The sequence below is a fragment of the Hippocampus bargibanti genome, linkage group LG19 (assembly GCF_051943395.1).
Source record: "Hippocampus bargibanti isolate YZ-2025 linkage group LG19, ASM5194339v1, whole genome shotgun sequence".
NCBI lineage: Eukaryota > Metazoa > Chordata > Actinopteri > Syngnathiformes > Syngnathidae > Hippocampus > Hippocampus bargibanti.
In genome coordinates this window covers 6,656,281-6,680,939 of record NC_142752.1, presented here as the reverse complement: position 1 = coordinate 6,680,939, position 24,659 = coordinate 6,656,281, and the positions used below count along the sequence as shown (strand labels likewise).

The 24,659-nt window shown below is 40.6% G+C and overlaps 1 protein-coding gene across 3 annotated transcripts in view; it reads left to right on the top strand.

Moving 5' to 3' along the window:
* utrn (utrophin) overlaps positions 1 to 24,659 on the top strand; it is a 95,226-nt gene that overhangs the window by 57,792 nt on the left and 12,775 nt on the right. For all 3 annotated transcript variants that reach the window (XM_089021382.1, XM_089021381.1, XM_089021380.1), the window contains exons 56-68: positions 7,094 to 7,266; positions 9,208 to 9,364; positions 12,822 to 12,951; positions 14,019 to 14,287; positions 14,386 to 14,532; positions 15,348 to 15,426; positions 15,849 to 15,909; positions 18,175 to 18,236; positions 18,378 to 18,452; positions 19,802 to 20,003; positions 20,084 to 20,169; positions 21,837 to 21,994; positions 23,162 to 23,328. In XM_089021382.1, coding sequence (XP_088877508.1) covers positions 7,094 to 7,266; positions 9,208 to 9,364; positions 12,822 to 12,951; positions 14,019 to 14,287; positions 14,386 to 14,532; positions 15,348 to 15,426; positions 15,849 to 15,909; positions 18,175 to 18,236; positions 18,378 to 18,452; positions 19,802 to 20,003; positions 20,084 to 20,169; positions 21,837 to 21,994; positions 23,162 to 23,328 — 1,766 coding nt within the window. The remainder of the gene's footprint in view (positions 1 to 7,093; positions 7,267 to 9,207; positions 9,365 to 12,821; positions 12,952 to 14,018; positions 14,288 to 14,385; positions 14,533 to 15,347; positions 15,427 to 15,848; positions 15,910 to 18,174; positions 18,237 to 18,377; positions 18,453 to 19,801; positions 20,004 to 20,083; positions 20,170 to 21,836; positions 21,995 to 23,161; positions 23,329 to 24,659) is intronic.

Sequence of the window (24,659 nt, the reverse complement as noted above, 5' to 3'; positions counted from 1 at the left end):
CGTCCTGCACCAAAATTGCAGGTCCCGCCCAGTGGTGACTCCCTCAGGGGGTCCGCGCAGGATGTGTTGTTGGCACGACACACCCAGATGGAAACTATTTTTTACACTTTACAATCTCTGCTTCTATTTGATTCATGCGGTGAAGTTTGGACAGTCATCTGCCTGATGTTCACACAACACAAAGCACATTTTCTATTGATTTCTCTCTAAATTTAAACTCCTCATGCATGCCAGCAAGGCTCTCTTTAGATCCATGGATTTTTTTCTTTTTTTTTTGTGAAACAAAAAAAACACTCATGCCCTCCCAAGGCCTCTGAGTATCGCTTCTTTTCTGTAATAAAGGCAAGGATGTTTGAAAGTTAAAATAGGAAACACTGGGCATCATGAATATTTATGGAGAAATAAATATGAAGGAATATGATGGATGGATGTGGGTTTAGGGGGCGCTGGCATAAAGGATCTTGTGTGAATTGGAAAATATGTCATTTAAAGGTGGGCATGTTATCGTAGAGCCCGGTGGAATGTTTTGCTGTGGTGGAGGCGAGCGTTTTGGAATTGGAACCTTTCTCACACTACCTGCCACTAAAGCGGAGCTGATCTTAGCTAGCCTCTGCCATTCTTCCGTCGTAAACAACCTATCGCAAATAACAAATATTGAGAGGAAAAAAGCACCAAGCTGCATTTGTAGTATTTTTTTTTTTAGATTTCTATGTTGGTTATTCATTGTTAATTTTGCCAGATTTAAATCGCTATTTTTAGAGCTTTCTGATACCAAAAATAAAAGTAACATAAATCCTCAAACTCTATATTTAGGAAAATTAAGCCCCTGAACAGTTTATTGAAGCAACATTAATTAAATTTGGTAGGAATGTCCACTATGTGTCGACCCCCAAAAAAAACATGCCTCAATTCTCTGATGTTTTTTTCTTCAGCTTCAGAACTTCAGCTGCCGACTGCAATATCCTACCAACGCGTGGATTTTTATAATACACTTACTTCATCTTACATTGATCCACCAAAATAGCCTCAAGATCCAATGCCCAAAATGATATGAAAAGTGTCCATTTTAGCTCCAAATTAGCCATTTTCAGGGCCCAAGAGAGATTTATTTTTAAATATTAGCCCGTAATTCCCCTATCCCGTTGATAATAATAATAATAATAATAATAATAATAATAATAATAATAATAATAATAAAGGCTGGTTCATGGTCGGTTCAATATTGCCTTTTTTAGAACTCCGTTTTTTTGAATGTCAACCACGTACATCAGACAGATGGGCGATGTTAAATTCTGAAACACTTGAGTTTTCGTCTCTGCTTGTGCAGACGGAACACGGCAACAAAGTTCGATGGACCCTTTAATTGCTACTCGAAGCTTTGATTCCATTTTTTTCTTTCCCAGCCTTTTGCAAACGAGTCATCTTCCACCATCTGTCAGCCTCTTTCTCTGAAAGTCTCCTTTTATTCACGTTCAAGGCGCTTGGCTATCTTTAAACATTACGCAAACTCTTTGCAAAATGATGCTTCCGGTGATGCTAGCCGGCACCGTCATTTTTGGCATCATTGGTCTATGACACAAAGTAAGCATCGTGTTTTTGACCTTCATCTTTATCTCTCGAGTGTCTTGTTCGTGAATGTGAATCGATAGTTGATTATCTGGGCGAACAACGGCGCGTTGGATCAATTTATTTCTTGTTTGTGATGCGTTCTTACTATGAAGTGTCGCTTGAGTGCCATGTCACGGTTGTGACCTATGCTTTCGCTCCTCCATCCCTGTTGGACAATACCTACGACCTTCACTTGTCTTCTCCAATAGCAGCCGTGTCACATTGTGAGTACATTTATAGTTCAAAGGTTTTTATTTGGATTTTATGATACTCTTCTCTTCTTGCTGCGCTCATTTTACTTGCAGCCAAGATAACCCGGAGCATCCTAAGGGAGGAATAAAGCAAGTTATCCGTTTTAAAGGCAGAATCATGTGAGGTCGGAAGCTTCTTGGCTTGTATGCGATGACGCGAGCTCGCCCGTTAAGTGGAAGTGAGCCCTCGGCGTGTTTGTGTGCCGGTGATCACATTTGTGATCCTGTTACATGCTTGTTTAGCTCCGTGTGGGTGGCATCACTTCAGCTCCCTCTTGACATCATGTGGCAAACTGCTCTTTTGACATTCCATTTTCAGAATTTTACCATCCGGTAGTGCGGATATCATGTTGCAGTTACACAAAAAAATTACATTTTTCCAATAGTTTTTTTTTTTACCTTTTGAGGGACAGTGGTTCCAACAGGTGGCAGATTATCGGATTTCAGGTTATTTTTGCATGAAGGGGAAAAAATTGCTTAAAAATAATGCATTAGAGCAATAGTGCAGCAATACTGTCTGCATTTAAAAATACCTAATCTGTCAACATGTAATCATGTATTTTTTCCATTAAATTAACTCTTTCACTGCAGTGCAAAAATGTGTCCATTCCAGTGCCAGGGTTTTTTTCATTGTCACTGAAATTCCAGGACCCACAGTATTTTCGGGACTACATAAACATTCAATACAGCGTTAGGAATCTTAGACTCTCTTCTATTATCAGAAAAAGAGTTAATTCCTAAGTTATATGGGTTTGGAGTTATATGAGTGTTTGAAATGAGGTTGGCTGTCCAAAATACAATGCAATACACACATATTGGTTTATATAGCGCTTTAACAACAGCAGAAGCTGGAACAAAGCACAAACATGGAAAAAAGGGAAATGCTGCCCCTTGTGAAAAAAAAAAAAAAAAAACATTGCCAGTGCTTTATCGGCGCCCAAGCATGAAAAAACAAAACCAGAACAAATTCGAGAATGGCGCTCTACGTCACATGATCAATTCCAGAATAAATTCCTGAAGGGCAGTGAATGAGTTAAAATTACTGCACCAAAAAAATAAAAAATAAAATAAACATGTCATCATCTTAACTAATACATTTTACATGGTAATGTAGAAATTCCTCAAGCAGTACAGAGTAGTTGACTTTATGAATCAAAAATGCCCGGAGATATGTAGATCTTTTTAATGAGCTAAGTGCACTTCAAAGTCTTCTCCTTATGAATATGCAACTTTGTATTTGTCTTTCTCGCGTTCTTACTCTCACTCCTTTGGCCTGACAGCCATCTGTCTGCTTGTCTTTGATGTGCGGCGTATGTCTGCACTTCTTCTGTTCCCATTGCCAACATACATTGTCGCAAGTGCATCTTTAATGTATGTTCCGCACGAGCCCCGAAGACGACGACCCTAAAGGCCAGCAAGCATACAATAAGCTTGAAACATTCATCACTCTGACTCATTTTCCGGATCCGACCGACTGGATCGGATTGTCAGATGTTTTTTAGAACATCTGACATTTTAAAGAAAAATGGGCAATTGGTGATGCTGTACTGTCATGTCATAATTTGCTGATGATGTTGTTGATCACAAAATAACACATTCGACCAAAATAAATAAAAGTAAATATTGTATCGTAAATAACATAAATTCCATACATAAACGAAGTAACTAACTAATTTTGAAAGGCGCTTGTAAATTGAATGTATTCTTCTTCTTCTTCTTTTTTTCTTCTTTTTCTTCTTCTTCTTCTTCTTCTTCTTCTTCTTCTTATTATTATTATTTTTCTAAAAAAATAAAATGACATCACAAATAGCAAAAAAACATAAGCGACATACATAAATAAAAGAAATGCAATAAATAAATAGCATCAATGACATAAATAAATATAAAATAATTACATAAATACAATAAATAACTAATTTTGAAAGGCACTTGTAAAAAGAATGTATTTTCATTATTCTTAAATAAAAAAATGAATAAATAACAGAAATAAATAACAAATAAACAGCATAAATAAATAAATGACATAAATAAATTAATAAATGACATGAATAAAAAACAGAAATAAATAAACAACATAAATAACATTACACATACATAAATAGCATGAATAAATAAATACCTTAAATAAAATAACTAACAAATTTTGAACGCCACGTCTAAATTTAATGTATTATTATTAAATATACAAATAAATAACATCAATGAATAACATAAACAACAATAAATGACAAATAAGTAATGTAAATGACATAAATAAATAACAGAAATAAATAACTGATAAATAACATAAATAAATCACATAAATAAATAGCATAAAAAAATAACATACCTCCCGATCCTATGAAGTCAGCTCGAAGATAAACACAATCACACAATATAACCCACAATCCAAAAAGTCAGACACTGTTCAAATGTAAATTTATTCTTTTCTTCATTTCTTTTTTTTTGGCCCTTTGGACATTTGGCCTCTTGGCCCACTCATCATTTCATCGAAGAGCTTTTTTTGCCACCTCAAACTTTGTGTCATGGTATTGAAAAGCAGAAGTATCAGTAAGGGTCAGCTTCACGAAGTGGGTGTGTGGTATGTCCAAGTTAGTGTCGGGGACTGCCAGGGTGGGAGAGAGTGAGTGAGAGAGTGAGTGAGAGAGTGAGCGAATGACTGAGGAAGAGGAGGGGAAAGGGGAAATTACAATAATAAACAGCTGTGAAAACGAGTGAGGGGGTATGCAGTGGGCCAGAGAGCCGCTGAGGCTGCCAGTGGCGCAGCGAGACCCCTTCCCAAGATCCCCCCCAAAGGAGAAAACATCCAAACTGGAAGCTTTTGGCAAAAAAAAGTGGCGACAACGATGAGCGAGGCATTTTCTCCGACGAGATAATATCTGGTGGGGTTCGGTCTCAAAAAGATGGAGGCACCGGGCTGTCGGGTGGAAACGTGGCCTTGGGCTCCAAGACCAGAAGAAAGCATTCTTTGACCGAGCGCTGGTCATGATTAGGACGGAGGATAGCTTCCATGTGCCTTTTGGAGTTGGAATTATAATCCAGGACAAGGTTGGACGTCCCATTGAAAGCTTCATGCAGATTTAAAAGAAAAAAAAAAACAATCGGAGGCCAGGAAGCATCCCTCAAGTCTCTCACCACCTTATCTCTAATTTGCAGATTTCGATTCCAAGATTTCTTGGATTCACAGCATCTCGTTCCTTGGTTGTCTGAAAACTCCGAAGGCACCGGTCGTGCTTCTTAATCCCGATTCCAGACACCCCCTCTGGAAAGCATGCTTGGAACGCGTTCCCGGGATCGTAAGATCCAAGAGGGATCTGACCTTTGTTGACCTTTGACCCAAAAGGCAAGAAGAGAGGATGTAGAAAAGGGCTTGGCGGGAGTGGGAGGAGCCATAGTACATGTGGCAAAATGATTGGTTTAAATTTCAGTTTGCACGAGCTACTGAGGAAGTTTGAACAGGTATTTATCCATTCGGCTTTCTTGACTTTGTGGAAGCGGATTAACAAGCTTTTTTTTTTTTTTTTTTTTTTTACTTTTCCTCCTCGGTGTGGATCCACTTCCTTTTGTAATTCCAGATACCGGTATATAAAAATGCATGCCCAGAAACAAAAAAAAAAAAAATGTTTTGAACCCCCTTCAAAAGAAGATGCAGGTTTCTAGCAAATAAACCTATAGAAACATGAACTGAAAGAGGCTGTAGTAAAGGCCTGGAAAAGAATTTCAAATGTACAATAGGTGCCTGGTGGAGAACTATAAAAACTCCCAAATATTAGTCATCCAAATAGAAATGCCGAGATAGAAATGAAAGATTCAATAAGGTACGTGAAACGTGGGCGCAAAAATGTTCACTGCAAGTCACTAAACAAGGCTCATTATTGCTTTTATGCAAACAAACCATTAACCTTCAGCTTTTTTACCCGCCTACACAAGTGTAGTGTTTTCTTTCCCCGTTTTATCATTCCTAGCATGCATTGCATGTCATCAGTATTTTTCCGTAATTATTAATGGTGCTGTAGCCCCCACCCCTTCTACCTAAACCACCAAATATAATGAATTAGCATCCATAACTCACGTTCAACGTCAAGTACGAGCAGACAGACAACCTTTTGTTCGCATACTGATTTACGGGCCTTCGCCCGCTCTCGAATTTTGTTTGGATCATGAACACTAGCCTGTCTTTCAGTGGCTAAAAATGAATTGCAAAAGGAGCGATTGTAAATGAATGTGTGCACTAACCAATACCCACACAGTGTCTGTTTTCTCTCCTGGAGCGTGCGAGAGGAAACACATGCGCTTAAAGTAAGCGTATGTTCGTAGTTGAAGTACCAAAGTTAAGAAAAAAGAATGGAAAAGCACTCAAGTTCTCTCTAATTGGCTCAGTTCAAAGTGCATGAAATCTGTCTTTAAGCCTCAAACAACTGATACTACTGCCGTACCGAGGTGTTATTTCTTTCTTTGTTTTTTGTCAAAACAATAAAAATGCTTCAAACTTGGGACTAACACCTCTAGAACTCTGTAGGCAGTAATTCTTCTTATACGTGTTTCACTAAGTCTCGTCAGTTGTATTTCCGTGCTTCAGCAGGCGGCAAGCACGCAACACACGCCATCCATATGCTAGTGGGGTTTCTTTATTTAATGTTCAAATGGCTCGAACGGAAGGGAGAGTCCCACCAGAGAGCCGGCGATAGGAAAAGTGGAGCGATTTTACACATCCCAAAATAAAACGTTTGACAGGAGCCTGAGTGCCCTGGCGGTGCGCTTATGTAAGACGGTAACCCCCTCCCCATATTATGCGATTCATCATCCCCCTTATGTTGCAGATTCCAATCTGATTATGTCGTTATTTATTTATCTTTAAGGAAATGGGTAAATTTTGTCTGTGCCACGGAATTGAAATGTGTTCATATAATGTTGTAGGAGTTTTTTTAATGGTTACTCTGTCACTGTTTTTCACCTGCTGCCGGTATATCTGGAATACACACACAGTGGAATTTTCTGCAGCAGTGATAAGAGCAAAAAGAAGGTGTGGAAGCAGACGGTGCTCGGGGAGTTGCTCCCCTGTTGACATCCCGTGTCAAAGGAGCGACATTAAGGTCTTTACAGTCAAATACGTTCCCTGGGGGATTCTATCAAAATAAAAATTAGCCCAATTCATGGATCCACTATTTGGTTTGTCACTTTCCTTTTGTATAATTCATTGAAGTGACGTTAGTGGTCATTTTCTTCCCATTCAGGATATCCAGGCTGAGATTGACGCCCACAATGACATTTACAAGAGCGTGGATAGCAACAAGTCCAAAATGGTCAAAGCTCTGGGAAGCTCGGAGGAGGCGGTATTCCTTCAACACAGGCTGGATGACATGAATCAACGCTGGAGTGACCTCAAGGCCAAATCGGCCAGTATTCGGTCAGTCAAATCATTCATCTTTATGTGTCACTAGATTTTTAGGCTCATTCAGGTCATGGGTTGATATCCCGTGGTCACCTCACTAACTAAAGGCAAATCTAGTTATTATTTTAGTTATTATTTACTCTTTCAAAAGGTATAACATGATAAATTGAAGTATAAATATGTCTAAATTAACTCATTCACTGCCATTCACGAATTCACGAAAATATGACATCGGGCACCATTCCCAAGTTTTTTTTTTTTTTTTTCTCATGCTTTGTGCCATTAAAGCGTTGGCCATGGCCTCTGGCAATGTTTTTCCCTTCCACAAGGGGCCAGACTTTCCCTTTTTTCCATGTTTGCGCTTTGTTCCAGGTTTAGGTGTTCTTAAATCACTATATAAACCAATATGTACAGTATGTATTGCATTGTATTTTGAACAGCCACCCTCACTTCAAGCTTATATAACTCCTGGCCCATATAATTTAGGAATTAATTATTTTTCTAATGAAAGAGAGTCTAAGGTTTCTAATGCTGTATTGAATTTTTATGTAGTCCTAAAACTCAATATTCTGTGGGTCCTGGAATTCGAGTGACGATGACAAAAACCCACATTTTTGCACGTCTGGCAGTGAACGAGTTAAAACATATTCAGGTCTCCTGTAGGTTATTTAATAAATGTCAGGCTTAACATTAGGCCGAATTAAAGGCCTTGCGACTCCATTATCCCTCCACTTAGCATCTTATTCATAATATATGACCCCAAAGACACCTCACCATTCACTAGGCTCAGTCCATAAAGGACCACACAGATGGCCTTTTTCTTTATCGAGGGTGACTCGCAATCCTGTGAAATATTTATACGGTCTTGGGGCGTCGTCCATTTGATACAACACGGCCAGTGTTTCAGCATGTCTGTCGCGCCGCTTCGGGGTGAAATATGGATGTCCCTCCAGAAGCAGCTGAGAGGCAAATAAACTTCCGATGACACTGATAGAACTCGGTCTGTCGCAACCTTGCCAAAGGAAGGAGAAAAGAAAAAAAGCGACATATTTCTTGGTTGATGGGTCTGTGAAAGAAAGTGTAGGTGGAATTAAAGGTGACAAGAGGCAGATGGAGATGCGCAGAGAACAGGATGCAGCGGACAAAGAAGCAGCAGAGCAAAGACAATGACGAGAACTCTTTCACCAGGTTCAACTGATACAAAAAAAAATGCAGTCATCCTATTTTTGACAGATCCGAACAAAAACCCTGCTGTGTTTGAAAGTTCTTTTGCTCTAGGGGGTTATTTCAGATTTACATGCCACTTGTAGCCTCGAGGCTTAATGTCCCATTTCTATATTTAAATCCATCCACCCATCCTGTCACAATTTGCAAGTTGGCGGTGGTAGTGAGCCCCCCAAAAACAGCAGGCAGGAAACAAAATATTAAACAAAGTCATCTGAACAAAAAGGTCCAAAGTAGTAAACAAAACCATGAGTAAAACATGACAAGGCGAAACAAACACAGGTTGAGGCAAACAATGACCTGACAGAACTGAAGAAAAATCCTGCCATGTATTTCAGTTCTTTTGATCTCACGGGTTCTTCCAGATTTACATGCCACTTGTAGCCTCAAGAGTTAATGTCCCATTTATATATTTAAATCCATCCATCCAGCCATCCTGTCATGATTTCCAAAGTGGTGGTGGTGGTGGTGGTGGTGGTGGAACGTCCCAAAAAAACAGGCAGGAACAAAATCTCAAACAACAGTCATCAGAACTAAAAGGTCCAAAGTAACAAACAAAACCATGAATAAAACATGTCAAGGTGAAAAAAACAGGATGAAACAAACTTTCACCCGACACTGAGTGGTCATGCCGGGAGTCCTTTTAATTGTCATTGATTAACAAATCAAACAAATGTGGCTCCTATAAATCCTGATGCAAATATTTCTAAATGGAACGCTTCCGCTTGGCAGAGCCCACCTGGAAGCCAGTGCCGAACGCTGGTCTCGTTTACTGAGCCTCTTGGAAGAACTCTGGAGGTGGATCTGCAAGCAGGACGAGGAGCTGGCCAAACAGATGCCTGTCGGTGGAGATGTCCCCACCTTGCTGCAACAACAGAACCATTGCACGGTTTGTTTTTCAATCTCACAGTGCGTTTTGACACCATAAATGTAACATAAAAACTGTTTAACTCATAAAATAATTTAAAAAGAATCAAGATGTAATTAACTCCTTTTAGAAAATAATAAATAATCACTTCAGACAAAACAATACTAAAACAACGTAATTTGCTCTGAGGGGCTCACTCAATTTTGTTATTAACTCATTCACTGCCATTCCCGAATTTATTTGAGAATTGAAAATGTGATGTAGAGCACCATTCCCGAATGTGTTCGTTTTTTTTAAAAAAAATTTTTTTTCATGCTTTGGTGCCGATAAAGTGCTGGTCATACTTCTAACAATGTTTTTCCCTTCCATGAGGGGGCAGCATTTGCTTTTTATCCATGTTAAGGGCTTTGTTCCAGTTTCAGCAGTTGCTAAAGTGCTATATAAACCAATATGTTTGAATTACTACTGTATATTGTATTTTGGACAGGTGCCCTAATTTCAAGCTCAAATATCTCCAAACCCATATAATTTTTGGAATTAACTATTTTTTTCTGAAGAAAGAAAAGAGTCTCAGGTTTCTAACGCTGGATTGAATGTTTGTGTAGTCCTTAAACTCAATATTCTGTGGGTCCTGGAATTCGAGCGACAATGACAAAAATCTTGGCACTGGAGTGGACACATTTTTGCAAATATCTGGCAGTGAATGAGTTCACAGTATAAACTAGTGCATTGAATTGCGTTTTATTTTCTGTTTGGGAACATTACATTTACACTTCACTACTTTGAGATTTGCCTTATGAAAACATTTGACAAAATATTTTCAATAATGAAACTTTATTTTGTGAGCAACTGTGCCAAAGCCTACAAAGGATGTTATATTGCTGCTTCTAGCAGGGAGCAATAAATGTGCACGCCTCTTTTCACCTTAAGATCATTGGAGAATCATCGATCACATTCTAGAACATGTTATGAGAAACAATGGCTGCCCCCCCCACCTCCCACACAGACACACACTGTTATTGCAGAAATATTGCTTGCCCTTGCACCCCCCAAAAACGGCTTCATAATACTTCTCTTTTGGCCCACATTGAACTATAATACTTAATAATGGCATATGTTCAATACAGCTGAACTATAATTATAAATTATTTCATTTTGCACTGCAGAGAGCCATTGTACCATAAGTGCTACTAGTATCCAAGCGTTTAGCTGTAGTGTTGTCATGAAATATTTTGTCACCTTACAAATTTCACCACTTGACTGGAGTTTTGCTAAATTCACATAAATTGTCGTGAAGAAGCCATTTAAAGCAGGTTTACTACCCCCACCTTCCCTCACCCTCACTATTTTGATGCCCCCTCCAAGTCTCTGGGAGGAAAATTATTGTGTTTTATGAGATGGAATTTGCCGTCGGCGTTGAGCAATAACACATTTTGCTGGGCATCTTGGGCCCGCGTAAGCAAACATCAACCAGCCTCAATCACGCACAATGTCAACCAAGGTCATCCTCACATAAACATTTTTTTGTGCTTAAAGCACACATTCTGAGTTCAATTGTGATAAGTGGTGAAAAGAAGAAAAAGAAGCCTTTTATCTTGAACATAAGCAGCCGTGTCTTATCTTTTACCGGCCAGATGGGATTCGTAAGCAAAGTGTTTTTTTTAATTGAAATTTTACTTCGTTTTGTTAGTTGAGTAGATATATTTTTAATTTTTTAACAAATGTGCCCTTCTTTAGCTTTTTATTACATTGACGAAATGCCAAGTGGAAATTAAATGAAACAAATAATCTAAGGACTCTCTGAATAAGTCATCCTTTACACTTTATCTCCCTCTCAGTTCGTTTTCATATCCTCCCCAAAAACCTCATTGGCCTCTTCACACGCCTACTGCCCGTCCAGCAATTTACCCTCCATTTATTTTGCTTGCTGGTTCCTGTCCAGGATCAGGGCGAAAATCATTTATTAGCAAACCCGCCGATTTCATTTATGCACACCTCCCGGTGCCTCATTTCAGCGCACGGCCTGCATTTGTTCACTTGTTGGCAGTCTCCGTGAACTTAGGCTGCCTTGAGTGAACACGTGCAGGAAACGGGAACAAAAGAGGACACGTTCCAAGACCGGTAGAAGGGATTTAAATTCCCACACTCCTGCTGAGCTATTCTTTGCTTTTGTCCTCACATCCTATTTTGGTAAAAGATGATATTTGTTACATGGGAGAGCTGCTGGGTCGTGTACCTCGAGTCACCTGGGAAAAAAAAAATCAATGTTGCTCAAATGATATACAGCTAAATGGAACTGTATAGTGCCACAGCAGTTTGTACTAGTACATTGTGTGTTCTACATACTTGGCAATAAAGATGATTCTGATTCTGATTCTAAAATTACCCATTTGTTTACATTGAGGTAGTTTTTGTCTTTGATTTTTTTTCTGTTTTAAATGTTTGTAAAAAACAATATCTACTTTTTATGATGTATTCAAAATTATAGGTGCTGTGTGTTTGTTTTGCACATTTTAATATTCTGTTGAACTTTGTTGAAATTTCGCAGTTAGTGTCCTTGAGAGTTTTGAAAGGCACTTATAAATGAAATATATTATTATTATTGCTTGGATTGGATTTGATTAGCCTTTATTGGTCTTGCAGTGGAGAAATTTACATTTCACAGCAGCAAAGTAATGAAAGGAAGAGGAAAGGAAAGGAAGAAGTAGAAAAACAAAATACAGGAGCTTCTGTAAAGGCAGCCACTCTTGCGGTGTCATCTTGAAGTCAAAATAACAAAAACAAAATAACAAATAATGTGCTACAACACAAAATACAAAGACAGTCATTCACTGCTAAGCACTTTCTGCACCATCTTTGTTGTATGAAGCAGTTCTAGATGAAAGAGGAGAGGACCAAAGTGTCCTTTTCACCAGTTGATCAGGGACCTCGTGGTGAAATGTTCACATCTGCTACAAGCTAAATGTTGAAAGCAAACACAAAGCTGTAGCATTCATCGACGAAAGGAGATTGTCTTACATCTGTTGCCCGACATAAATCCGCTTCAATTCCAAGTGGCGACAGACGCTTTCTTGTGTACATCTTTTAAAAAGCGTGAAAGTGGCGCTAACCGAGCAAGCTTGTCCCATTTCGTCATGCTGCCTGGCAGCTTCTCACACTTACACGGCCGCCTCGTAAAGCAATCACACACTCCGATAAGCAATAAAATCCCTTGGGGTCCTGTGTGGATTAAAACAAAAATAATTACGCTGTTATATGGCAATGCCCCCCCCCTCACCCCTTCACCACCTCAAAGGTTAAGTGATTGTGCCTCATTGGGGGCCAATCATTGTGATCACATAGGCCATATGCAAGTGTTTCATGTGAAACAAAAAAGCAACTGTGGTTTGTTGTTTTTTTAATTCCACCTACACTTTCTTTCACAGCCCCATCAACACCTTTAAATCGTTTTTAATATTATTATTATTTTTTTTCTTAGATGCTGCAGTCGGAACTGAAAGAACGCGAGCAGTTGGTGATCAGCACTTTGGAACAAGCTCGCATGTTTCTGGCAGAGCAGCCCATTGAAGGTCCGGGAGAACCACGCAAGAACTTGCAACCCAAGACAGGTTTGTATTTGGGCAGGACTCCTCTTGAAGGCGCATAACACTAAATTGACAACACGGTATTTAGAACAGCAGAAAGACATTTTTGTCATTAACTAATTCACTGCTAGACATGCTAAAATGTGCCCACTCCCGTGCCAGGGTTTTTGTCATTTTCACTCAAATTCCGGGACGCACAGAATATTGAGTTTTAGGACTACATAAACATTGAATGCAGTCTAAGAAACCTTAGCCTCTCTTCTTTCATCAGAAAAAAAGTTCATTCCTAAGTTATATGGGTCTGGAGTTATCTGACCATGAAATGAGGGTGGCTGTACAAAATACAATGCAATACATAGATATTGATTTATATAGCACATTAACAATAGCTGAAGCTGTAACAAAGTGCTAACATGGACAAAAGGCAAACGCTGCCCCCTTGTGGGAAGGAAAAACATTGCCAGAGGTCTGACCAGCGATTTATCGGCACTCCCGTGCATTAAAAAACAAAGCCAGAACAAATTCAGGAATGGTGCTTCGCGTATTTTCAATTCCCGAATAAATTCGACAATGGCAGTGAATGAGTTAAAACCGATTATTCTTTCTTTAAAACCAATTAATCTCGACCCAATAAAATGCATGAAGGTTGCCATAATCCAGATTTCGTCCAGTCATCCCATTTCCATTCAATCGATTCACATTTATTCCTCCCTATTAATAATTAAAGCGAGCCAAGAAGGCGCAATGGGCATACGGCACAACTTCAGAGCGTCGACAGACATCGCTAGGCTCTCTTGATGCCGCGATCAAAGTATCGTCCGCTTTTCGAAAACCGATGAGTTGACGTCAGAGCGTGTGCCCAAGTCATCGGGATGTGGCACTGTAAACAGCTAATTGTGTACACTCCTTCCTCTCTTATTACACTTTGTCTGTGACATTGACAGTCTGCATAATTTAAGACGCTCGTCGCCAATTCAATCAGCACCCTGGAGAGCGAATTTCAAGCTCTGGAAAACGTTTTTAGAAGACCACAATGTTCATCCAGCAGGCAGCCTCCAATAAATGTTTTGTTTGTCATTCATTTCATGCAGATCTCAGCCCGGAGCAAAAAGCCCGCGGGCTGGCCCGGGCCATTCGCAAGCAGACGGGTGAGGTGAGGGAGCGCTGGGAGCGTCTGAGGGGTCACGCGGGAGGCTGGCACAATCAGGTGGAGCAAGCCTTGGAGCGATTGCAGGAGCTACAAAGCTCCATGGACCAATTGGATCTTCGGCTGACTAGGGCAGAGGACGCCAAGTCCGCTTGGCAGCCTGTGGGCGACCTGCTGATTGACTCCTTGCAGGATCACATCAACAAAACTCTGGTAAGCATGAGTCATGCCTTCCATGAGCTCAAGGGCTAAATCAAAATTTAAAACAACAAAAGTTGCATTTATTTGGATACCATCACTGCATTCTTTAGATGTTCCGGGAAGAAATAAGCCCACTACGTCAGGATGTCCACATAGTAAATGAGCTTTCTGCAGAGCTGACTCCGCTGGACATCCAGCTGTCCTCTACTGCTTCCAGACAGCTGGATCAGCTCAACATGAGGTGGAAGCTACTACAGGTACGGTGCAGCTTCACTGGATGCGGTCATTGGATTGGATTCGATTGAATTAGCCTTCATTAGTATCACAGTGGAGAAATTTACATTTCACAGCAGCCTAATGATGAAAGTAAAAGGAAAGGAAGGGAAGAAGTAGAAAAACAAAATACAGGAGCTGCTGTAAAGGCAGCAACTCTCGCGGTGCCATCTTGAAGTAAATAAAAATAAAGAACAAGTAATGTGACACAACACAAAAGACATAGTCATTCAATTGTAAGCACTGGCTGCACCATCTTTGTTTTATGAAGCAGTTTTAGATGAAAGAGAAAAGGATCAAAGTGTCCTTTTCACCAGTGAAGCTAATTGTAAACATGAAGCTGTAGCATCCTTTGACGAAAAGAGATTGTCTCACATCTCCTGTCCCACGTAAATCCGCTTCAATTCCAAGCTGCATCCATCCAGCCGCAGACTGTCCAACAGCACCGATTTTTCCACATGGACACTTTTTCCCCATTATGCTTCAGGATTCTGTACTTATCTCATCTTTTTTTTAATGTCTTTCTTGATTCATCCCACACATTCCCCCTTTGTTCCAAACACACATTTCTGCCTGTGCATAATAACAGCTTGGTACCACAAAGGCTATTTTCACAACCTACCAATTGTGCTCATCAAGGAAAAATAATTGCTCAAAAATTGAGTCATCTCATTACAACGGCAGATGAAAACCGATTTGTAGCGCTTACCTGTTTGAAATTCCTCTGCCTTTTTGCATCATTGTGATTCAGAATCGGACTGCGTTTTGTTGATATTCAATGTCAGTGTTTTGGTTGCAGGTGGCAGTGGAGGACAGATTGAAACTCCTCCAGGAAGCCCACCGAGACTTTGGACCCTCCTCTCAGCATTTCTTATCCAGTGAGTAGCAAATATTTGCTTGAAATCACATATGGATTGTTTTTTTTTTCCTGTTTGTTTATTTTTTCATTTTTTTTATAGTGCAGTATTGGCCCTCAGTTGTGATATTATTTCAAGGACAGATAAACCAGAAAGACACCTATGAGAATAACTACAAGAAGTGAAAATTTCTAAATTTCCCCATTGTGAGACGAGTAACTGCTTTCTAATTCTGATTCTGAAGAAAAAAAAACATATTTTTGAATGCAGATTTCTCCTTTGCGCAATGACTCTATCGCCGCTATCATCTCACATGGACACTCATTACCCCGTTAGCATAATTTCCCCTCAGGGATCAATAAAGTCTTGCTCTTATCTCCTAATCTCTCTTTTTTTTTAATATCTTTTCACTCGTGTGCCCATCTTTTTGCTTGTCTCCGTAGCTTCTGTGCAGCTTCCCTGGCAGCGGGCGGTGTCTCAAAATAAAGTTCCATATTATATCAAGTAAGTGTCCAGAAAAAAATTGTGATGTCATTTGGTAAAATAGTTACTCCAGTGTTTGCTGGTCAGATGCAACAAGGGCCAACAATTGCACTGACCTACAAATACACCCTACTTACGAATATTTCTCTCAGGAAAGGGCACAGATTTACTGTAAACTTGTTTTATTTTTATACGTATGTCAGGGACATATTTTATATGTCCCTGACTTTTATAACTTGACTTTTATGAGGTTCTAAATGGAAAGATCAATAAGAATCGTTTGAACCGGAGACATTTACATTGTGTTTGGACGCACAAGGGAGAGGGGGGTAGGGCCAGACGGACGGTAGATTTGTTATTATGGGAATGTGTTTAGATGTGAGTAGATAAAAGCCGGCGGCGTTTGAACACAAATGTGGCCGAACGCTGAACCTGCAGCAATCAACTGTTGTAAACAAATGAATGGCACAGGGGGGTGAAAGCTCACATGCATGTTACACGTGAACTCAATGGTCATATTATTTAGTTGTTTTTGTTGTTTTGACTTCAAGATGGTGCCGCAAGACTGGCTGCCTTTTCAGCAGCTCCTCTATTTTGTTTTTATACTTCTTTCTTTCCTTTCCTCTTCCTTTCATAACTATGCCGCTGTGAAATGTACATTTCTCCACTCTGACACTAATAACAGCTAATCCAAGCCAATCCATCAAATGTAAATTCAACTCCGTCGGGGTGCATACAGAGCTATTTTTAACTCAGTAAAATATATATTTTTGTAATTTGAGGGATTCCTCACGCATCAATCATTCTATTACACTAATTCTCACAACTTTGACAATTGCAATTGGCAAATCGGCTGATGAATGAAAATGTTAATGTTCACCTTTTTTGGCACAAATGGATGTGCGGAGTAAAAAACACATCTAAAATGCACATCATATTAAATGGATTTAATGAAATAAAAAAAAAATGATTTAATGAAAAAAAAAACTCCTGTGGCGCATCCATTTTTATCTACCTGCCACTGTCTGCACTTTCGCCTCCAAGGACCTCATTTGATTTGTTGATGCCGACTGAGAGATGGCATTTAATAATGGCTCTGGAGACAAAAATATGTCAGCAACCATTGTCGATCGGTCCGTCCTTTCACAAGGCCCTAACTACTGTTTTATCGAAACTCCACCGTCTCAGTAGCATCTGTTTCAAAGTTTGTGAGCGCATGCACCGTTCTCATTACGGCATTCATGAGCTGCTGATTTACACAAGCGCACTGCACCTTCAGGAACGCCCGCGCCTCTGTCATTATGAGCGGCAATAGAAGCAGCTTGCGTGCTGCAGTCTGCTTATTTATTGGGCTCTATTTTGTTCTTAATGTGGTAATAAACAAGGAGGAAATGGAGTACTGTGCTGGGTTTCCGTCAGGGGGAACTTATTTGCACACCGCCACCTTTTGTTGCTTACTTGCTATTTGCATTTTTTTGTCTGCTGTGTCAGCTTTGACTTTGCGTCATAGGACGTTAAAAGACCATGTGAAGTGAATTCCGCAATTACAACTTAGAGTTAGGTAGATAACTATGCCCACACTTAACTCATTTTCTGCCATTCCTGATTTTTTGGTGGGAATTAAAAAGTGTGACGTGGAGCACTATTACCGCTTTTTTTAAATTTATTTATTCATTTATTTTTTAAGGCGGTGCCGATAAAGCGCTGGTCAGACCTCTCGCAATGTTGCTCCCTTCCACAAGGGGGAAGTATTTGCCTTTTGTCCATCTAAGCTCTTTGTCACAGCTTCAGCTGTTGTTAAACCGCTATATAAATCAGTGTGTTGTATTGTATTTTGTACAGCCGCCCCCATTTTATACTCAGATAACTCCAGGCTCATATACCTTAGGAAGTAACTTTTTTTTTTCTGATGAAAGAAGAGAGTCCAAGGTATCTAATGCTGTATTGAATTTGTATGTAGTCTTCAAACTCAATATTCTGTGGGTCCTGGAATTCGAGTGACAATGACAAAAACCCTGGCACTGGAGTGTACACATTTTTGCACATCGTCTGGCAGTAAATGAGTTAAATAGCTATGTATTTACTTTTACCGGACACACCCATATTATTTGAGAACTCAAAGATCGACGAAAGTTTTTGCAGCACAAACACACCAAATAGTGTGAGCCACTGTTGCCAATGATATATATCTTCACTTTTTGACTTAACGGTCCCAGATTGATCTGTGCTGAAAATAACATCATTGTATGTGGCACCTGTCCCTCACTTTTCTTTTGCGGTTTTCAGCCATCAGACACAAACAACCTGCTGGGACCATCCCAAGATGACAGAGCTCTACCAGTCGCTAGGTAGGCAAGACGAAACCTCATTTGATCCCTCTGGTAGCCTGTCTTTTTTTCACGATGATGGACACAATACAATTCTGCTTTTCCAAATAATGCTGAATGATTTTTTCTTTTTTTTTTGGTGGCGGGGCAATTTGTTCATAGCGGACTTGAACAACGTGAGATTCTCGGCGTACCGCACCGCCATGAAGATTCGTCGCCTGCAGAAAGCTCTGTGCTGTAAGTCACACACACTAACACAAATGTTACTAAGTGGGTGCAACAAGGGGATACGCTGCGCAAATTTCTTTTACTTTAGTGAACAACACGATATGGGTGGACTGAAAATACATTTGTATTAATGTCCACGGGGAAGCACAATTGCTTTGTGGCAGGTTTGTTCACACTTGCCTGAGGACCAGAACTCAAAGAGACCTATATTTTTGGAAGGCGAATCCATGACAGCAAGAAGACCAAAAACTAACTAACGTTTGACCATCTTAATCGCATTGACTCTTTAACTCCATTCACTGCCATTCCCATTTTTTTCAGTAATTGAAAATATGACTTAGAACGGCATTCCCGAATGTGTTTGTTTTTAGTTGTTTCTTGTTTGGTTGCCGATAAAGCGCTGGCCATGCCCATTGTCAATGTTTTTCCCACAAGCTTTTCCCTTTTTTCCATGTTAGCGCTTTAATCCAGCTTCAGCCTCTTGTTAAAGCGCTATATAAACCAATATGTATTGCATTGTATTTTGGACAGCTGCCCTAATTTCAAACTCATATAACTCCAGACCCCTATAATTTAGGAACTAACTCTTTTTTTTTCTGATGAAAGAAGAAAGTCTAAGGTTTCTTATGCTGCATTGAATGTTTATGTAGTCCTAAAACTCAATATTCTCTGAGTCCTGGAATTCGAGTGACAATGACAAAAACCCTGGCACTTCAGTGGACACATTTTGTTGACAGTGAATGAGTAAATTTGTAATTTCTTATCCAGTTTGCTGGTTAACAACACTTCATCAACAGCTTTGTTAACAGCTGCCATCATTTTCACTTTGTCGTTATATACCTAAAAACGACGGCGGTTGTAGAGTAAGGTAGCACGGTGCAGTCAACAATCACTCACCCGAGAGACAATCTTATAATAGCCACAGAACCTTTGAGACAAGCCAGCTGTCTCCCCTGCAAAATGATGAAACTCCTCGGTGCAGGTGCGCTATCAAGCTGGGCTGCTAATGAGCTCTAACAATTCAAAAACCATCATTTTTGCACTGTTGTTTTTCAATACGCGTCGTGACTTGTTGCGGGGAGGCATAGCCTGATTGTTTCCAAATGTAACTAATACAAATCCAACATTAATGTCATGCACACATCCACGAGTCGCTTTTGTGTTTTGTCTTGTCTTTTTTCCTTGCAAATGTCTGCTCCAAATAACGTGCGAATGACACATTTGCACACACGCACGCACGCATGACGGCTGTCCACTTTTTAGCTCCTTGACCTGTTTCTCAAATGTCACTCAGCAACACTGCCCAAAAATTCATTGGGGAATTTAATAGTCTCATTCCATGCCCGTTCATTCTGCAGTGGACCTTCTGGACCTTAGCGTAGCCCAGAACACTTTCACACAGCACAAACTGACCAACAACAACCAGCTGATGTCCGTTCCGGATGTCATTAACTGCCTGACGACCATCTACGACGGTTTAGAGCAGGAGCACAAAGACCTGGTCAACGTGCCTCTTTGCGTCGACATGTGCCTCAACTGGCTGCTCAATGTCTACGACACGTATGTTAATCACGTTTCTCTGTCACTACCAATGTATCCAATTTTCCCAAGTGTGATTGATTATTGTGTTGATTTGAAAGTGGTCGAAGCGGGAAGATCCGCGTCATGTCGATGAAGATCGGCTTGCTGTCTCTGTGCAAGGGCCACCTGGAGGAGAAATACAAATGTAAGTTATGCTTGTTTGTGAGGTTAAAGAGACTACTTGTACAGTCTGTCAACAAAATGCTACAAAATGGCTTTCCATGCTGCCGTGGCAATTGGATGAGCGACCTCCTACGATTAACATAATTGTCCTTGCGTGTCTATTTGGAGGATTAGTCGGGGTGAATGTAATTTTTTTTCCCCCTCTTTATTACCCTTCTCTCTCCTGGTCCCCAATTGACCGCAAGTGTCACTCTGTCATTGTTTACCTAGCCTCCCTTTCCTCGCCCTTCCATCAAATGTTCCCGCTAAGGGCTTCGGCATTCCCCCGGTACATTCTCGGAATCATCCACGCCTGATCACATTTTTTCCCCTCTTTTGCTTCCCGCACTCTCATTGGCTAAAGAAATTGCTCCCCCACAAACGATAGCTGCGAGCGGTTGGTATTGATAGGTTAGAGATGTCATTGGATTGGATTGGTTGTACCTTTATTCGTCTCGCAGTGGAGAAATTTACATTTCACAGCAGCAAAGTTATGAAAGGAAAGGAAAGAAAGCAGTAGAAAAACAAAACACAGTAGCTGCTGGAAAGGCAGCCACTCTCGCGGCGCCATCCTTACGTAATAAAACAACAACAACAACAAAAATAAATTAATTAATATCGTAGTAGAAGTGGAGTAAGTCACACACACGCCTGACAGGAATGAGGGAAATGGGGATGAAGTCAGCTTTTAATCAGAGCGCGAAGAACTGTCATGCCCCTGTTCTGTGGATGTGTGTGTGTTTATACATATACAGTATGTTTATATATACACCGTATTTTGCAGCGTATAAGGCGCACCCAAAAGCCTTGATTTTCTCATCATGACAACTTTAGTATACAATAGCATGTTTCTTCCAGAAATATATCAGTTTATGGTTTATTCGTCTGTGTAAGCTCTCAGTCGTACAGGAGTGTTCCATCGATGAGAAGGTTTCTTCAGCCGTCATCTGTACAAAAGTGAAGGTTTCGGACGTTTCGCCTCCTATCCAAGAGGCTTCGTCAGCGAACTAAAGTCTGACTGGTCGTATCGGCCCCATTTATATATCCCTAATGTCCAGACATGGTGGCGCCGGACACAGCTGTGATAGGTCCCTACTCTCAGGTTGGGGGGGCAGAGGACCCCTCCCTGTGGCCCCACTGATTGTTCCTACATTCCTGACTAACGACTGGCCTATTACCCCCACTCCCACCGGTATCACCTCATCACTTTTGTACAGATGACGGCTGAAGAAACCTTCTCATTTATGGTTTATTATTTTTCAATATTGTAATATTTTGAGATTTGTGAGCAATCTGCGACATTATTTTCACAGTTTACGACTTCTTGCAATATGACGACTTGTCTTTTCATAATCATAACTTTTATGAATAACGTATACTTTCATCACTTTGCTGCTGTGAAATGTAAATGTCTCCACTGCGAGACTAATAAAGGCAAATCCAATGCAAGTTGTGCCTTATACTCATATGTGCCTTACATATGGAACAAGTTTGAAAATACATCATTCATTGGGGGTGCGCCTTATTCTCCGGTGCGCCTTATACTTTGCCGCGCCTTGTACTACGGTGCACCTTATACATCGGAAAATACAAAAGGAGACACGGAGGATCCTATCACCTTATTACCTTCTTCCGGCCATCCCTCCACAGATATCTTCAGTCAGGCGGCGTCAGCGGGGGAAACGTGTGACCAGCGGCAGCTGGGCCTCCTGCTTCATGAGGCCATCCAAATCCCCAAGCAGCTCGGAGAAGTGGCTGCCTTTGGAGGCTCCAACATTGAGCCCAGCGTGCGCAGCTGCTTCCAACACGTAAGGGACATCATCATCGCAGCTCATTTTTATTCCGCGTCACCCCCTCAAAGCCGAAATAGGACTCAGATATTGAAGACATGCTGACCAACCGCACTGCCGATCGTGGCCTGTGGTCAGCTGCCGCTTGTCCTTTACGACAGCCAGCGAATCAATTTTGCAGCTTTATCATCGGATGTTCCTGGCATTTAACGATGCTTTTATACCCTCAGGGATCTCACGTCCATTCCTATCTCTCTCTCTCTCGCTCTCTTCCGCCGTGGCTTAATTTCCAACAAGTATGTTTTTAAATTGAGTTGAGGTGATAAATGTCTCCTTTTTTTCCCCCTTTGGATTCAGGCGCATGAAAATAAATATCACGCTGGCTCCATCCCGAATTGGTACGCCAGATGTGCTGTCGTCGTCCATAAGTCCTTACATCATCCAACAAAGTTGTTCCCTTGAAACTTTTCGCGTAAACACAAACGCCGACCCGGTGGAACACCCGTTGGCCGTCGCGTCAATGACGTCCTATCCATTTGCTTTAACGATCTCATGATGAATGAATAGCACAGCTATAAATTTGGCTTCCTTGACTGTACTTTAGTCACTGGCTTCCCTTTAACTGCCCATCTGTCTTATTGGGGGTAACCCCCTTTCACGCTGTGGTGTAAACATCATAATTCTATACTTCTACGATCTTTCTAAAAAGTTGGATCACTCGTATCTCGTTGCTGCTTTTTTTTCAATCCCATTCTATTTTTCTTTATTTTTAGCATTGTTGAAAATGGAATATGAAAACGAACAACTGGCAACTGAGTGTTAATAGTGATTTGTATGTTCACTGCCATTCCCAAATTTATTGGGGAATTGAAAATATGACGTGGAGCACCAAATTTGTTTCGGGTCTCCTTACGCTGCATTGAACGTTTATGTAGCGCTAAAACTCAATATTCTGTGGGTCCTGGAATTAGAGTGAAAATGACAAAATCCCTGGCAATGGAGTGGACACATTTTTGCACACGTTAAAATAACTGGGATTGCATGTCCAATATGGTATGATCTTAACATTAGCCCTAATTTAATGATCTATAAACCAAATGCTGATGTTTATTAAAGATTTGAAATTCGGAAAATCTGTTTTCGATTAAATGAGTGACCAATCATGGTTCTTCCTTTGTCTGGTAGGCGACCAATAAGGTGGAACTGGAACCCAGGCAGTTTGTGGACTGGATGCGTCTGGAGCCTCAATCCATGGTGTGGCTCCCAGTCCTGCACCGAGTAGCCGCTGCAGAGACGGCTAAGCATCAGGCCAAGTGCAACATCTGCAAGGAGTGTCCCATTGTGGGCTTCAGGTACACATCTTGCACTGAGCCGGGGGGTGGGGGGGGGGTTGTAAGCCTATCTATGTGTGGGTGGGTGTGTGCACGCAATTCAAAGGCAGACATGCTGGTGTTTGCTGATAATCATAAAGGGCAGCTCTGCACTGTTAGGCATTTATCTAAATGTCAGCCGAGGCCAGACCACTCACTAAATATCATTTAAACCTCAACGGGTTTGAACATTCACAAAGGATGTTGGCCAACAACCCATAACACACACGCACTTTTCATTCTCGTCTGATTATATTTTGTTTTTTTTTTTTTCCATTTTGTGGAAATTGACATTATGCCAACATCCCCTGTGGCGAACTGGTCTTCTTTCAACCGTAAACCAGACACACCGTTTGAGAAGCAAGCGTTTCCAAAGACATGACATTGATTCACGACAGGGGGAAGGAGGCAGAACGTAAGTAATCACAGTCTAAATATTGAACATAAAATGTAGTTTCAAATATCTTCGGTAATAATGACCTGTGCTATTGACGGTTGAAAAACAAAAGAATTGACTAGTTGAAACATACAAAAGGAACAGAAAATCAGAATCAGAAATCCTTTAATAGTCCCACAATGGGGAAATTTGCAATCTACAGCAGCAAAATTGAGAGGGGGGGGGGGTATTCTATGCACAAATAAATGTCAGGAGACTGAAATGTACAACTGCACAAAAAAGTATCATAAAAAGAACTGTACATAGTGCAATGTATAAACATATATAACAGTATGATATATGTAACTGTATTGACTCGACATAAGGTAGCTGCGCTATTTACAATGCATGAAACCAGTTTTTTTTTAAACAAGTAAAAAAAATACAAGTAAAATACAAGTAAACCTTCAACCATCATTATATAAATAGACCTCAGTGCTTTTCCTGCATTTATGTGTCACATTGTTGATGAGCTTAAGAATCAAAGGTGGCGTGTGGGGCCCATTCCGCTCCGAAGGTAACTGAACACCTCCCCCCTCGTGACCAGACGTAGTGCATAATGGTGTCTTTGACTCGTGCAAAGCCATTGAGTTCCGTGATATACGATGTGGGCGAGCTCATCCGTCAGCCAAGCCCCCGCAGAGGATTGAGATAAAAGACTCCGGCTATTATGTCCATCTTTTTTTTTTTTTTCAAGGAACTAAATGGCTTTCTTGCAGCACCTGACCAGAATGGAGGTGTAGTCCTATTGAGGAACATTTTGAGCGGAAATGCAATTGTCTGTCACTCTGTCGGTGCTTATATGATGCTTTTGTTTGACTCTGTGGGCGTGTGGATACGCGTGGAGGGAGATTCAGCAGCCCTTGTCATCTGCAAA